The following is a 15838-nucleotide window of genomic DNA, read 5'->3' as shown; positions in this document are numbered from 1 at the left end:
GGACGCTTAATAGATGATAATGGACACATTCCCTGCTTGCTCTGAGCTGCATCTCAACAGCTGGCTCTGGAGCAAGCAAAGGGAGACTAAGGGAAACAGACCGGAGCAGGGCCAGGAAAGCCGACTGAAAGTGAGAAATGCAGGAAATGTTCCCCATCTAGGTAGAAGCTGGTTCCAGCATTCAAATCTCTGCAGCCGGCCCGCCACCACGTCACAAAGCCCGCCTCTCAGTGACAAAGCCCCGCCCCGTTCCTTTGGCTGTTCTCTGAGCTCCCAATACTTCCCTCCTTCTCTTTGGCCCCTCCTACCCCGCCTAGCATCATTTCCTGTGCGCTGGATGCTGATTGGTCCGACGGTCGGAAGTGAGAGCGGGCGGTGGGGGCCGTTGCCGCAGTGACAGTGCTAGGGGAGTCCGAAGATGGCGGCGTCGCGTCGCTCTCAGCATCATCACCACCATCATCAACAACAGCTCCAGCCCGCCCCAGGGGCTTCAGCGCCGCCGCCGCCACCTCCTCCCCCACTCAGCCCTGGCCTGGCCCCGGGGACCACCCCAGCCTCTCCCACGGCCAGCGGCCTGGCCCCCTTCGCCTCCCCGCGGCACGGCCTAGCGCTGCCGGAGGGGGATGGCAGTCGGGATCCGCCCGACAGGCCCCGATCCCCGGACCCAGTTGACGGTACTAGCTGTTGCAGTACCACCAGCACAATCTGTACCGTCACCGCCGCTCCCGTGGTCCCAGCGGTTTCTACTTCATCTGCCGTTGGGGTCGCTCCCAACCCAGCCGGCAGTGGCAGTAACAATTCACCGTCGTCCTCTTCTTCCCCGACTTCTTCCTCATCTTCCTCTCCATCCTCCCCTGGATCGAGCTTGGCGGAGAGCCCCGAGGCGGCCGGAGTTAGCAGCACAGCACCACTGGGGCCTGGGGCAGCAGGACCTGGGACAGGGGTCCCAGCAGTGAGCGGGGCCCTTCGGGAACTGCTGGAGGCCTGTCGCAATGGGGACGTGTCCCGGGTAAAGAGGCTGGTGGACGCGGCAAACGTAAATGCAAAGGACATGGCCGGCCGGAAGTCTTCTCCCCTGCACTTCGCTGCAGGTCAGAGACTTTTGAATTGTTTATTAAGGGTTTTGGGTTTGGGTGCAGGGTCCGGTTAGGATAAGAAAACAGGTTATTGTGATGGGACAAAGTAGGGGCGTGGTTGTGGTTCTTCAGCACCTCACCAGAAGACTAGAGGTTCCTTTCTTTTGGTGGTACCTGGGTGATGGGGGCGTGGTTGGGGGGGATAAGTGAATCCAAGGAATTCTTCAGTGGTTGCACAGTACTCATTACAAAACTCACTGTAGTTGGTAGTCTCTGCATATGGATATATTTACACTTTAGTTTTTGGTGTGCAGGAATAAAGTTAGATTTGGACAGCTTTAGAGTAGTTTTGTCGTTTGTGTGCTAGTTTATTTTGTTTTTACAAAGGTATGTCCCTTGAGGACAGTCCAGAACAAAAGAGGTTTAATACAACCCAACACATGTGTGAGGATCTGTCGTAGCCTTAGTAACCCAATGAAAGACATAAATGAAGTTTTTGAAAGTTTCCCTTCTTCCAAAGGAGTTTGCAGTCTAGACGGGGAGACCAAAATATACCATTGTGAAACAACTGGAGAAGAATATTTGGATGCATTATATGATGATGGAAGAAATATAGGCTTTGATGTTGTGGCCACTATTATTTGTTGTCTAGCAGACCGTTTACCTTGTGTCAGTTGCCTCAGTTTTCTCATGGGCAGAAATCATAAAATGATGTTGTGCGAGCATTTGGTGAGAAGTATCTGGCACAAAGTTCTCCCTCAAAAAGTGTGAATTTCTTAAGCTCTGGACCCCACACTTGTCTTTTTTTTTTTTTTTTGCAAGTAGTTGATGATTTTCTCTCAAAGACACCTAATAATATGTTTATAAAATAAAGAGAACTGTAAAATAAAAACAAAGGACCATAATCTCACTGCCTGGATACCTATTGTTGATATTTTAAAAATATAGGTAATAATGTTTTATACATTAGAAACATTATATTGGAAATACATATATTGTACATTATACAATTCAAATAGGACAGAAAAATACAAAATGAAAGGCATCACACACAAACATCAAAGATAACACACCAAAGATAACTTCTGTTTTCTCCTATATTTCTAATATATATATATCACTTCTTCAGTTTGTTCTGTTAATAGTAAAACATGTGTTGACCCACTGTAGTATTTATTTTTACCACACTTGGGAGTTCCCAATTTTTGGGAGAAGTAGTAATGGGGAGGGGCTTATATGCAAGAGAGTAGCTTTCACATGTTTTTTATTGTAGCCCATACTTAGAAATACATTTTACATTGTCACATATGCAACTAAATCAAAAGTTTCTGGAAACAATACTTTCCCTTAATACATGTGTTGTCTTCTGATATTTTATATTTTATTCTGTTTCATTTTTAGCAAATGCTGCTTGTGATCCATTAATGGGTCATGACCAGTGGTATGAGAAACACTTAAAGGAAATCATTATTAGGTCACTGGATTCATTCTTGATTTACAGACACTACTTACTAAGAATGCAGTGAATTGAATCAGAAACAGACTTTTGTCTATTTGTTTGCTCAAGGGTCTTGCTTGTTTTAGATGAAATAGCATTTCTTTTTCCTTAGGCTAAATGAAAGGCCTAAGTCTGATTTTATAAATCAACAGAGGTGTCTACTTTTGCATACTTTATTCCAAGTTTGACTATTTTAACAAATTGTTTCACAAATCATGTCATTTCTCACCATCCCACTTTATGAGTAATCGCCAATAAATGATAGTTATATTTATGTGTATTGATGTATTTAGGATAAGTCACACAAAATAGTGCTAGTTTCTCAAATCACGTGTCTTCTATTTGCCACGATAGTTACTTGTTATTCTGTTTCAGAGTTTTATGTATATCCAGATAAGCTAGAAGATAAACAAACAGTACTGTAATTATGTTGTAGTTATGAGAACCTAACCTTGAATTGGCTTTTTAAGAAAGTTTTTAGCTCAGTTGTGGAAAACACAGTAATAAAATTCTCGATGATATGAAAACATAATATCCTGTAGTCAGTTTGCCACACTTCCATGATTGAATTCCTAACATTAAAATTTTATTAAACTTTAGTCTTCTTTATCATGTATAGGCTGAGAAATGAAAAAAATTATCAGTTGACTGGTTATTATGATAGTAATTGAATTGTCATGGAATAGCTGTTTTAAAGATGAGAAATTGGTACAATCCCTTGAATGAAAAAATTTAAAAATTACAGTTTATTTGTTCCAGAAATATTTTAGTGTGCTTAGATGATTGGGTGTTAAATACTGACACAATTGTGTAATGGCAAGCAGCCCTTAACCCTAATGGAGCTTACAGTCTAGTGGGGAAGCATAAACAACAGCAACAACAAAAACCTATAAAATATCTAGTGTCTAATCTAGAGTGATAGGAAACGTATATTATACTGTCTGTCCCAGTACGTAATAAGCTCTTATCCTTGTTTTAGAGCAGTTAAGGAAGTCTTTGTAGGTAGATTTTTTTAAAGCAGGAATTAAAAGGGTGAGCCCAAGCTAGCCAAGCAAAGGTTGGAAGGAATGATGTTAACTAATGCTTTTATTTCTATTTAAAAATGAGTTTACAGTTCTATAGAATGAAATGAAACAATTTTTTTTTCTTTCCAACTTTTAGGTTCAGGGATTACATGTGCAGGTTTGTTACATGGGTAAATTGCGAGTCTTGGGGGCTTTAGTGTACAGATTATTTCATCACCTAGGCAATGAGCATAGTACCAGATAGGTAGTTTTTTGATTTTCAGCCTCCCCCCATCCCTACCCTCCACCCTCAAGTAAGCCCCAGTGTGTATTCTTCCCTTGTCTGTGTCCATGTGTACTCAAGGTTTAGCTCCCACTTACTTAAGTGAGAACGTGTGGTATTTGGAAATCATTTTTAAAGATCTCAGATGTGGTATGAAACCATATTTAAATCCTTATCACTTTATTTATATTACCTTAAGAATAATCATATCCTTTCCAGCAGTAAAATTAGGAATCCTTTGTATCCTATCTTGGATTGTGATAATTTGTTTAGAATATGGTTTAGAGACTGTGTTAATAATGGAATCATGCTAGCTGCAGTTAAGACAAAATCTTGTTTCCATTGTTGATACAGGTTCTCAAAATACTATTTTTGATGCTTTCATAAGATGGCTTTGTAAAGATGAGCCATTCTTTTATTGTTGACTAGAATTTATATGAGACTTTTTCTTCTACAGATGTGGTCCTTGACCCTGGTTTTCTATTGTTTAAAGTATAGCAGTCAAAAGAGTTTTATAAATAGTACCAATTTAGAGTGATACCTCCTTAGTGTGGTTTCTAGTAGTGACATATTTTTGTTAAAGGACCCATATATTCTGAAGAGGTCTCTTTTTATAGAAAAGTTTAAATGAAGTCTTTTTTTTTTTTTTTTTTTTTTTGTAAGGCCTTAGTAAAACATTAAATTCTGAGATTTTATAGTATTTACATGAAATTGAAGAAATCTTGAAATGGGCTTCCTGTTAGTTAACATATACGACTTGGATTATGATAGGTAATGTGAGGTATTTTAAAATAAAAACCAGTTTTCTTTTATGGTATCTACTACAATACATATTTAACAGTACAGAGATTTTTCAACTCATTCCTGACTCTTCTCTGGATTTTTCAGCATGGCCTTACTTGTCTTTTTTTTTTTTTTTTTTTTTTTCATTTCTCGCCTTTGTACAAATGTCGTTCCTGTTAGTAATAGAAGTCACCATGTACTCTAAATTGTTGCCTATCAGTGGGTAATAAAATGAGTCAGAATGCTTCAGTCTTGGAGTGGGAATTATCTTACACTTTTCGTTGCCTGACAAGATCCTTGATATTACTTGTGAGCAAATGCCCTGTCTGAGGATTTCAGAAGGGTCTAATTTGGTAATAGAAGAAAGGGACCTAGTTTCATAAATATCTTCCCAGACTTAAAATTATTGATTATAAACTGGATTACCTTTTACTTAGTGTTTTCTTAAAACCTTACACTTTTCTGAAGGTACCTCTTTAAAAAAAAAAGTTTACAGAGAACTTTTAGTTAGAAAGATGTGCAAAGTGTCTCTTTCTTTTACCTCAATGATACTACTCTTTGGAAGCAAATGATTTAAAGAACAAATTAGCTATTTATAAGATGATATGTAAATTTATTGCTAATAGCAAAAAGTTTGTAACAAGCCAACTGTTCAACAATAGAGAAATGCTTACATAAATTATACTGTACAATTTCTATTACATGTGTATTCCTACATATATGTTCTTTTATCTGTCAATCATCTTTTTATTAAAGCATGTCAGTGTAAATGGTAGGCATCTGTGCAGCTTCTCCAAATGTGCTAATATGCATATCATTATCTAAGTTCAGTATTTGTGTAAAGATTTATCTTTTAGTATGAAATCTGTGCAAATCTTATGTGTACATTCACTGAGTTTTGACAAATGCAGATACCTGTGTAACTCAAATTATGACTTTCCTTATAGAAACTTCAGAAAGTTCCCTCATACCCCTTATCTCAATCTTGTCACTACCCCTTTTCCCTCAGGCAACCACTGTTCTGATGTTTTTTCCACTATTAGAATAAGAGTTGCCTGTTTTAGAATTTCATATAAATGGAGTCATACAATATGTACTCTTTAAGACTTATTTTGGTCAGCATGTTTTTGATTTTGTAACATGTATCAGTAGTTCCTTTTTACTGCTGAGTAGATTTCATTATATGAATATGCTGCAGTTTGTGTATCCCTTCAATTGATAGACCCTTAAGCTGATTCCTGTTTTGTCTATTATGAATAAAGCTGCAATGAACATTCTTATAAAATCCTTTTTGTGGACACGGAATTTCTTTCTTTTGGGCAAATACCTAGTATTAGAATCTCTGGGTCTTAGGGTAGGTAAATGTCCGGTTTTATAAGAAACTGCCAATACCTTTCCCCAAAGTATATGTACCATTTTACATTCCCATCAACAATTTTTGGTGGTTGCTGTTTGATTTTGCTCTTGTTACCCAGGCTGGCATATAATGGTGCGATCTTGGCTCACTGCAACAACCTCTGCCTCCTCGGTTCAAGCGATTCTCCTGCCTCAGCCTCCTGAGTAGCTGGGATTACAGGCGCCCACCACCACGCCCAGCTAATTTTTGTATTTTTAGTAGAGATGGGGTTTCACCATGTTGACCAGGCTGGTCACGAACTCCTGACCTCAGGTGTTCCATCCACCTCAGTCTCCCAAAGTGCTGGGATTACAGGCGTGAGCCACCACGCCTGGCCTTATATATCTTTTATGAAGTTTTGTCCTTTTTTTTTTTTTTCTACTGGGCATACTTCAGTTTTATTGGGTTATCTTTCATTATTAAGTTTAAGAGTACTTTATATATTCTGCATACTAGTGCTTTGTAGGATAAATGTGCTAATATTTTCTCCCAGGCTATGAATTACTGATTAATTTTCTTAATGAGAGTCATTTGAATAGAAGTTTTAAATTTAATTTATATATTTATTTTATGGTTATTGCTTTCTCTGACTTATCACCTGGATAAGAATTTTATCTGGCCCCAAGTCATAGAAGTTCTCATACATATCCTATGAAAATCTTTATGATTTTAGCTACATTTTATCAGATGTGACTATATCCACTTCAGTATTCTTATGCTGTGTGTGGTATTTTTCTATTCATTTACTTTCAATCAATCTGCCTTTATATTTAAAGCGTGTCTATTGTAGACAGTATATATCTGAGTGTTGCTTTTTAAGACATTCTGACAATCTGTGTCTTTTAATCTACCTCATTAACTAATATTGATACTTCCAATTCAAACTCAGAACTATAGGGTTTTTACTTACCTCTTCTATGTTGCATCTGGCCATCATTTCTTCCATACCTAAACTTTTGGTTCTCAAAGATCTGCTAAGAGCTGTTAGTGTTGAAGGTCTGATGAGAATGGGAGTTTCCTTCCCTTAGCCTGTTTTTTTTTTTTTTTTCCTAGATGGGCAAAGGATTTTTTTTTCTCTTCCATTAAAGACCAGATATTCTACTACAGTATGTCTTGGTGTTCGTTTCTCTAGATAGATTTTCTCAGGTATGTGGTATGGCTTTTCTTTACATAGTTTCAGATCTTTTATTTCAGAAAAGTTTCTCGAATTATGCTTTTTATTATTTGTTCTTTTCTTTTTATGTATATTGAAACTTTGCCTCTTCTAAATTTGTCACTTGCTCCATTTCTTTAATAAGATATATGTAAAATTTACCATTTTAACCATTTTAAGTGTACAATTTCGTGGCATTAAGTTCATTCGCCATGTTATGCAGCCATCACCATTGTCCATTTCCAGAACATTTTTTGTCATCTTAAATAAGCTCTTGTACCCATTAAACTATAACTGTCTATCTGCCCCCCAACCCCTGATAACTGTCACTTTCTTTTGAATCCTATTAAAACATATATATCTTCATTTTTTTATTAACTTTTTTTCTCCTTTCATCTTCTATTTTTCTTAAGGCAGGAGTTGGAAACTTTCTGTAAATGGCAGATAGTAAATATTTTAGGCTTTGTAGCTATATGGTCCCTCTCATAGCTACTCAGTTTTGCTTTTATACTGTGAAAGTATCCATACACTATATGTAAATGAATGAGTGTGATTGTGTTCCAGTAAAATTTTATTTATGAGAATAGGTGATGGGCCCGATTTGGTGTATGGGTTGTAGTTTGCTGACCTGTGTTATAAGGCATTATCTGTGGCATTTTTTCCATTTTGTGTTCTTTCTTGTGTAGTCTTTTCTTCTTGAAATTATTTTTTCTTTTATTTTGAATTATTTTCTGAACTCTTTCCTTTTATTTCTAACTCAGGCATATGCTATACTTTCATATCTTCTATCATTCTCGTATTCTCTTTTAGCTAGTGTTAAAATAATTGATTATAATTTTGTCTGTTTTGTGGGCATTTTTTTCTGTTAGGTATTAATTGTCTGCGGGGATGTTATTCTCCAAATTCTTCTTGTAAGAATTTTGTACATATTTGACCTCAGTTTCTTTCATTGCTCATTTTTACAGAAATTAATTACTAAATAATTTCAAGGATAAAAATAAAGGTCTGAGATAGTTAAGGTAATCCCCCTTGTCCCTTTTTCTTGTGCTGGACATGCAGCTCTGGCCTAGAATAGATCAAGTCTCAGTAAGGTCTGCAGGATCATCTTTTACAGTAGTAGCATTTAAATTATGAAACATCATCATTTTATACTGCCGTTTATATAACCTATGAGACATTTTCTCAGGAACCTTAACCAGAGACATTGTGCTAAGGGCATTTTATAGATAAAGTCTCTTCCTGATAATCTATTTAGTCTTTTTGGTAAGTGTAGTCCAGTCACCTGTAAAGCATTCCCTAGCCCATCAATGAATTGAATAGGTCACAGGCCAGGTGTTGTTTCCTGACATGAAGTGATTCTTTGACAGGTAAGAGGCCAGAGAAATACATTGGGAGGATAGGAGGCATATCATCAAAGGTCGAGTTGTGAGCATAAATATGTTAAAAAAAAATCTCAAGCTTAGAATCCAGAAGAAAAGTAATCAAGGAATGTGAATAATTCTGAGAAAATAAATTTTATTGTAATGTTAGGTTTGGTTTTGGAAAGGAATAAACATGAGCTGTGTGATGACATGAGGGAGAAAATACTATAGTAGTTTAGTCTTTAATATTTTTAACAGCCTCCTTTTGTGTCATAGACAAAGAATCTTTGGGTAGCTTACTATAAAATATTGCAGTAGATAAAATTGAAGGGGCAGTTGCTTCTTACATTTTTATTTTTCCCCATGTCATTGTCCTTGAAGCTACTTTGGCTTATGTTTATTCTTCTGATAGCTAAGTTTTGGTGTAGCCCTGCTCTTGAGGCACCTAATACCATGCATCATTAATAGATACTTATCGTAAGAATTGAGTAGGATTAGTTAAGATAAGATGGGTTGGAGTCTGAGGGCTAGGTGAAGCCTCCCCTTACGGGGCTTAATAAAACCAATGAAACATACACGAGAAAGAAACATTCAGAAATGGACTTTCAGTTTCTTGGTGAATAAAAAGCATTATATCTTCAAGAAAAAATGAGTAGGGTGGGTTTCCTAGGGATTTCTACTAAAGCCTAGGAGCTCAGGATAACTCCGGGGCTCATTAAAAAAAAAAAAAATCACTTTGCTTTCGAGTAATTGAAGAAAGTTTTAGGTGTTTTGTTTTTGTGTGCCCGTTGCTTTTCTTTTAAGGCTTCATCAGATGTCTGAGTTTGCTTTCCCCAGAGTGAGTTACTGAGTTCTTTTCTCGAAACTTGTTTTGCCAGTTTGTTCAGGTATCTGTTTATAGAATTAAAGCAGCGTGAGCGTAAACTTTTTTTTTTAAGCTGTTTTTTGGAGTATGTCAGCTCCCCATTCAATTTAGACAAGTTATTTATTTTTTTATTGATTTTGGTTTTGGAAAAGGGAAAATAACGTGATGTAAAATTTTTTCTCTATCCTTTTTGCCTTTTCAGTATAACAAACTAAACTGCTGGTAGGTGGCAGATGTTTGGACTTGTATATTTTTTCTTCTGTGGTAGATTTTCTTCTAAAGTGAAGAAGCATTTGGTAGTTAGCAGATGATTTCCGTGAACTACAAGTCCAAACTGAACAAAATTTGTTTTGAATTTACTGATTGACTCAAAAAACCTTAAAGCTATATAGTCTCTGTGTCATTAGTTCAAAAATAAACTAAGCCAGCCGGGCGCGGTGACTCATGCCTGTAATCCCAGCACTTTGGGAGGCCAAGGAGGGCGGATCGTTAAGGTCAGGAGTTCGAGGCCATCCTGGCTAGCGCGGTGAAACCCCGTCTCTACTAAAAATACACACACAAAAAATTAGCCCAGCGTGGTGGCAGGCACCTGTTGTCCCAGCTACTCGGGAGGCTGAGGCAGGAGAATGGTGTGAACCCAAGGAGGCAGAGCTTGCAGTGAGCCGAGATCATGCCACTGCACTCCAGCCTGGGTGACAGAGCAAGACTCCGTCTCAAAAAAAATAAATAAAAATAAAAATAAAGTAAACTCCCTGATGCCTTGTTAAAGTGTGTGTATACACACTTTTTTTGTGTCTACATGTATATAACTTATTATATATGTCAAATTATAAGTTGACATATATATTATATACATAATAAGTAGACATTGAAAAGTTCTGATGCCCTCATTCTGATAATATTCATCAACCATAGAAACCATTTTGACATTCTCATCAGTCCTGTTAATAAGATGTGCAGGTCTCCTCTTCCAAATGCTTGGGTTATTCTCATGTTGACTGTGGAAATTTGGTATTTTCAAAAGAAATGACATAGAATTACATTTAGTTAATACATCTTGGCTATTTTTTTCTAATGTCTTGAGGTGCCAACTTATGTTTTTCTGCTTTGCGGGAAACTGTTCTTTTTTGGAAAAAGAAAACTTTTTGGATAAATTTTTGAAACTTTGAACAAGCTATCAAAAGTTGTCTGCCTCCTCCTTCTCCCCAGCCCCAAAATACACAAACTTAACAACAGAAAAATATAACTGTTATCCTATGTTAATTTATGAAAGCAGATAAATATGGGGTATATAATAAGAGAATTTCATTATTTAATTCAATGAATTGCTTGTTTTAGTGCTCTGTAAGTATTTGAACAAGTAAACTTTTTGAGTTAACACTTCTGATTTCTGATCTTCTGACATTCTTAAGTACATAAATAATAATCCTCGTATATTAGCCCAGTCTTTTGTCATCAGAGTCCAAGGTCACATAGCTAGCTTTTAAGTAATGGTGCCAGATTTAAACCCAATCTGGTTGTCCTAAAATCCTTTGGTCTGTGCTACTCAAAGCGAAAGTTGGTAGCAATGAGAAATAAAATCTGTATTTTGTGTCATTTTGTAATTTGACGATTCTTATTGCTTTCTCAAGTTGGTTTTCTGGTAATAAAAGTAACTTTACAAATTTTGGAAAGTACAGTAAAAAGTCGTGCATCATCTTCCTACCCCAAGGCAGCTACTAGTGATTTTGACATATTCCCTCCGGTCCTTCTCTTAGGCATTTAAAGTAAAACTTTTTTGTAAGTATGGTATTGGAACATTTGCAGTTACTAGAATGTTGGGACTGTCTGGTCTTTTGTTTAATTGATTGTTTTTATAAACATAAAAAGTGTGATTGGAAGTAATCTTTGAAGAACCTCATAACTAAATGGAAGAAGGAAGGATATTTTAGCAACTACTTTCTTTTTTTTTTTTGAGACGGAGTCTCGCTCTGTCGCCCAGGCTGGAGTGCAGTGGCGCGATCTTGGCTCACTGCAAGTTCTGCCTCCCGGGTTCACACCATTCTCCTGCCTCAGCCTCCCGAGTAGCTGGGACTACAGGCGCCCGCCACCACGCCTGGCTAATTTTTTTTTGTATTTTTAGTAGAGATGGGGTTTCACCATGTTAGCCAGAATGGTCTCGTTCTCCTGATGTTGTGATCTGCCCGCCTTGGCCTCCCAAAGTGCTGGGATTACAGGTGTGAGCCACTGCACCCGGCCAGCAACGACTTTCTTTAAAAGACTACTTAGAGTTGTTAGAAAATCTTGTAGATAAATTTTGCTGTATGTTTTGACTCATGGAAGAAGAAGTTAAAAATTTTTTGAACAGTAGATGAAACATATTGGAGTCACAACAGTTTGAAAGTATGTAATGCCACTGAACTCTACATTTAAAAATGGTTATGATGGTAAATTTTATATTAAGTATATTTTACCACATTTAAGTGAAAAAAAATGGGGGTATCATAGTGGACATTTTAGTCTCTCTATTGTCCTGGAGAGTTTCTTAATATTACCAACATGAAATATGGAAAATAGTATATTTAATAGACTGAATCTCAGCAATTATGTTGAGGACACTCTTTTCATCTTATCTGTTGATTCACATTTTTTGAGAGTGACTGTAGACCTTCTCTGTCAGTATGAAACTCAGCAGTAATGAAGTGTTTATGGAAATTCAAGCAAGCTGTGTGCAACTTGTTTAATTAACAGTCACTGGGGCAATTCCATGGTGTATTTTCTCCCCTTGGTTTGTTTCTCAGCGATCTGGCTTGAGCGCTAAGGTTTTTGAGTGGTTCAGTAACAGCTCGAGAAATATGAGCAAGATTATGAGAATGGAATATTTCCTGCCCTTAAGAAAGCTTATAGTAAAAATGCAGTGTTTCTCAAACTTTTTGGTCTCAGTGCTCTTTTACACTCTTAAAAATAATTGAAATAATTTTTGTTTATGTGGGTTATGTCTGTGGAGACTTACCATATTAAAAATTTAAAACGAATATAATATTAGAAATTTTAAAAATAAAATGATAAACTCCATTATATGTAAATATGTGTAAACAACATTCTTAATGAAAAGAAGCTATTTTCTAAAGCAAATAATGAGAAGAGGCATTATTTTACACTTTGCAAGTCACTTTAATGTCTGACTTAATAGGAAATAGCTAATTCTCATCTGCTTCTACCTGCCAATTGTGGTATATTGTTTGGGTTAAAGTATGTGAAGAAAATCCTGCTTCAAACAGAAAATGTTGTTGGAAAAGGAAGAAATATTTTAATAGCGTTGTCAGATAATTTTGCCTTTTTTCTCTTTGATTCTACACCCACACTTGATAAGTAGTAGTTTCCTAAGGGTTAGTTGCAATGTAGAATCTGAAGCCAAATCAGTGAATTTTTTTTACACCTCTGCTATGTTAGAATCCATTGTTAGAATCCAGAAATGGGTATACCTGTACTTGTTTTGATCATTTAGAAAATATTGGTTCTTGAAGCTATGCAGGTATTCCAAATGTTGACACATTTTACTTTGTAATAAAAATAATAAGCATAATTGTTAATATTGCCACTAATCTCATCAGAAAAGTATTTTAGAATTGGGAAACTGTTAAGCTTATAGCAACAGTTGCAAGTGTTACAGAATTCTAATATTTCTTTGAAAGCTCAGATTTTATCATTGGGAGCAAATACCATTTGGTTTCCTAAAAGATTCTAATAATTCCTGTCATCACACCCTGGACAACATCAGCTATTACCATAGTTTCTTAGTGTGGACGTAGCTCCATAGCACACACAGATCATGAGTGTACTGGGAGTTGAATTTTTACAAAGTGAATACACCTGGGTAACTAGCGCTCTGCTCAAGAATCAGAACATTATCTGCAATCCATAAGCTCCTGTCCTATGTCTTTTGAGTCATTACCCCTCTAACACTCATAGATTTTGTTGAACTTCTGATAAATGATACTATATAGTCAGTACTATTTTGTGGGAGATTCATCTGTCTTATATAGTTGTAGTTTGTTCATTTTCATTGTTTATATAATTCTATTGTGGGAATATACCACTACTTACCCATTCTACTGTTGAGTATTTGGGTGGTTTTTATGTGTGTTCTATTATGAATAGTGCTGCTATGAACATTTTTGTACATGTCTCTAAACATCAACATTGAAAACATTTTAGTTGTTTGAGAAAACCAATGCTTAGTTAATTTGCATTTCTTAGGTCACTGTTTTACTTTTAAAAGACAATTGGCATTTATCGTTTGGCATTATATCTCTTCCTATTCTTTTTTTCTTTTGCCTTTTGGTGTCTTTGTTATCTGTGCTTTGTTAAAGTAATTGCGAATATTTTCCTGGCTTGTTTTAAAATTTTATCTGTAAGCTTTTGAAATCTATTGCCTTAAAAAGTGTTTTTTTAAATCTATAAACTTTTCAAATCTATTGCCTTAAATTTTTTTTGTTTGTTTTGTTCTATTGCTTCTCCTATCCTGAGATCATTGCAACTGTCCACTTAATTTTGTTATGGTTTCATTTTGACATTTTACACCTTAATCTATTTTAAATTAATTTTGCTATATATTAAGAGGTAAATATTTTAAAAATTGTTCTTTTCTAAGCAGATGCCAGGTTTTTTTTGAACCATTTATTGAATAATAAATACAGGCCAGGTGTGATGGCTCACTTGTAATCCCAGCACTTTGGGAGTCCAAGGTGGGAGGATTACTTGAGCCCAGGAGTTTGAGACCAGCCTGGGCAATAAAGTGAGATCCCCGTCTCTACAAAAAAATTTAAAAAGCTAGCCGGATGTTGTGCCGTACCCCTACTGACGGTAATGGGGATAGCACCAGGTTCAAGAGGCCAAAAAAGAGACCCTGAGCGAATGAATGAAACATAATGTCCCGGGGGCTAAAATACAGGGGAGAGATTCCAGTGGCAGTGGGCTGGGCAGAACCACCAGTCCCTTGCTGGCGTGGTGGACAGAATTACCACATGGCCCAGTGGCATTAGGATGGGTAGAATAACCAACTGCTTGCAAAAAGCATGCAGTTAATACAGCATTTTCACTTGACAGCGTCCCCCAACAACCTCCACCTGGCAACCTTTAACCCAAAACAAAGGGCCTCAATCCTCTGTATGGCCCATGTTCCATTTCACAGGATGGGCTTGGGGCTCAGATGTCCCTCGTAGATAAGGAATGGATCTCCAGGTTGGCCACTCTTGTATTCCCTAGCTCGGAACTGTGACCACACATTCAGGTGCATCTGCCATACAGGGTCATTCTCAGGGTATGCTCAGGCTAAGTCGTTGCTGTCAGATGTGTCTACCATATACCCAGTGTGGTGGCACGCCTGTAGCCCCAGCTACTAGGGAGGCTGAGGTGGGAGGATCACTTGAGCACTGGAAGTCAAGGTTGCAGTGAGCTCTGATCATGCCAGTGCACTCCAGCCTGGGCAACAGAGCAAGACCCTGTCTCTTAAATAAAAAAATAAATAAAAATCAACCATTAAAAATGGAGGTAGATTTTCTTTTTTAAAAATTATATTCGGGGCATTTTGCTGCGTTTTCATTTGATGTCTAGTTACTGTGATTCATTCATTGTACTATGTTTAACATTTTCCTCCCTACTGTGGCCTTAAGAGTAATTTCTACAACAAATTCTATGTTGAATTTAAGGAAGCTAGACCAAAAACTATCAGCAGAATTTCGAGAATCCTTGTAGCCTTTTTTCCCTTTTGGCTGCCAAGATTGATGTATATATAGGTACCTATCTACATTTAGCAGTTTTCTCAAGCTGTATCTAAGTTCACATAGCAGAAATTTTAATTCTGTCACTTTGGTAATCGTCTTAGTCTTCACACTGACATACTTAAAATAAAGGAATTGTAGTTTGGACATACTGTGTTTGTTTTGAGGGATGATCTGCTTATCTTCATGATTTCTGTGGCAGAAAGTTGATTCCATGTTTTTTTCTTTTTTTGAGATGGAGTCTCACTCTGTCGCACAGGCTGGAGTGCAGTGGTGCAATCTTGGCTCACTGCAAGCTCCGCCTCCCGGGTTCACGCCATTCTCCTGCCTCAACCTCCTGAGTAGCTGAGACTACAGGCGCCCACCACCACGCCTGGCTATTTTTTTATATTTGTAGTAGAGACGGGGTTTCACCATGTTAGCTGGGATGGCCTCGATCTCCTGACCTTGTGATCCAAAAGTGCTGGGCCTCAGCCTCCCAAAGTGCTGGGATCACAGACGTGAGCCACCGTGCCCGGCGATTCCATGTTGTTGCCACTTTTAGTTTCTATTTCTTTCTCTCTGTTTGAACCATTCTGAACTTTTTTAGGCACTTGAATATAAAGAGTTTCTCACCTCTTGATTTACTGTGCCTTACTCTCTTTGGAACATTTATCC

General features: G+C 37.2%; 1 protein-coding gene across 2 annotated transcripts in view; it reads left to right on the top strand.

Annotated features, from left to right (window-relative positions):
• The first annotated feature begins 325 nt into the window (after nucleotides 1-325).
• The window catches only part of TNKS (tankyrase), a 227899-nt gene continuing 212386 nt past the window's right edge, over nucleotides 326-15838 (top strand). Inside the window, exon 1 of one of the 2 annotated variants that reach the window (XM_024251108.3) lies at nucleotides 326-1091. In XM_024251108.3, coding sequence (XP_024106876.2) covers nucleotides 419-1091 — 673 coding nt within the window. In that variant the 5' untranslated portion in view covers nucleotides 326-418. The remainder of the gene's footprint in view (nucleotides 1092-15838) is intronic. The other variant, XM_054561190.2, reaches the window with a different exon arrangement.

Source organism: Pongo abelii, chromosome 7 (assembly GCF_028885655.2).
Source record: "Pongo abelii isolate AG06213 chromosome 7, NHGRI_mPonAbe1-v2.0_pri, whole genome shotgun sequence".
Classification (NCBI taxonomy): Eukaryota; Metazoa; Chordata; class Mammalia; order Primates; family Hominidae; genus Pongo; species Pongo abelii.
Note: the sequence above shows the minus strand (reverse complement) of the source record. Positions and strands in the feature narration are given on the sequence as shown.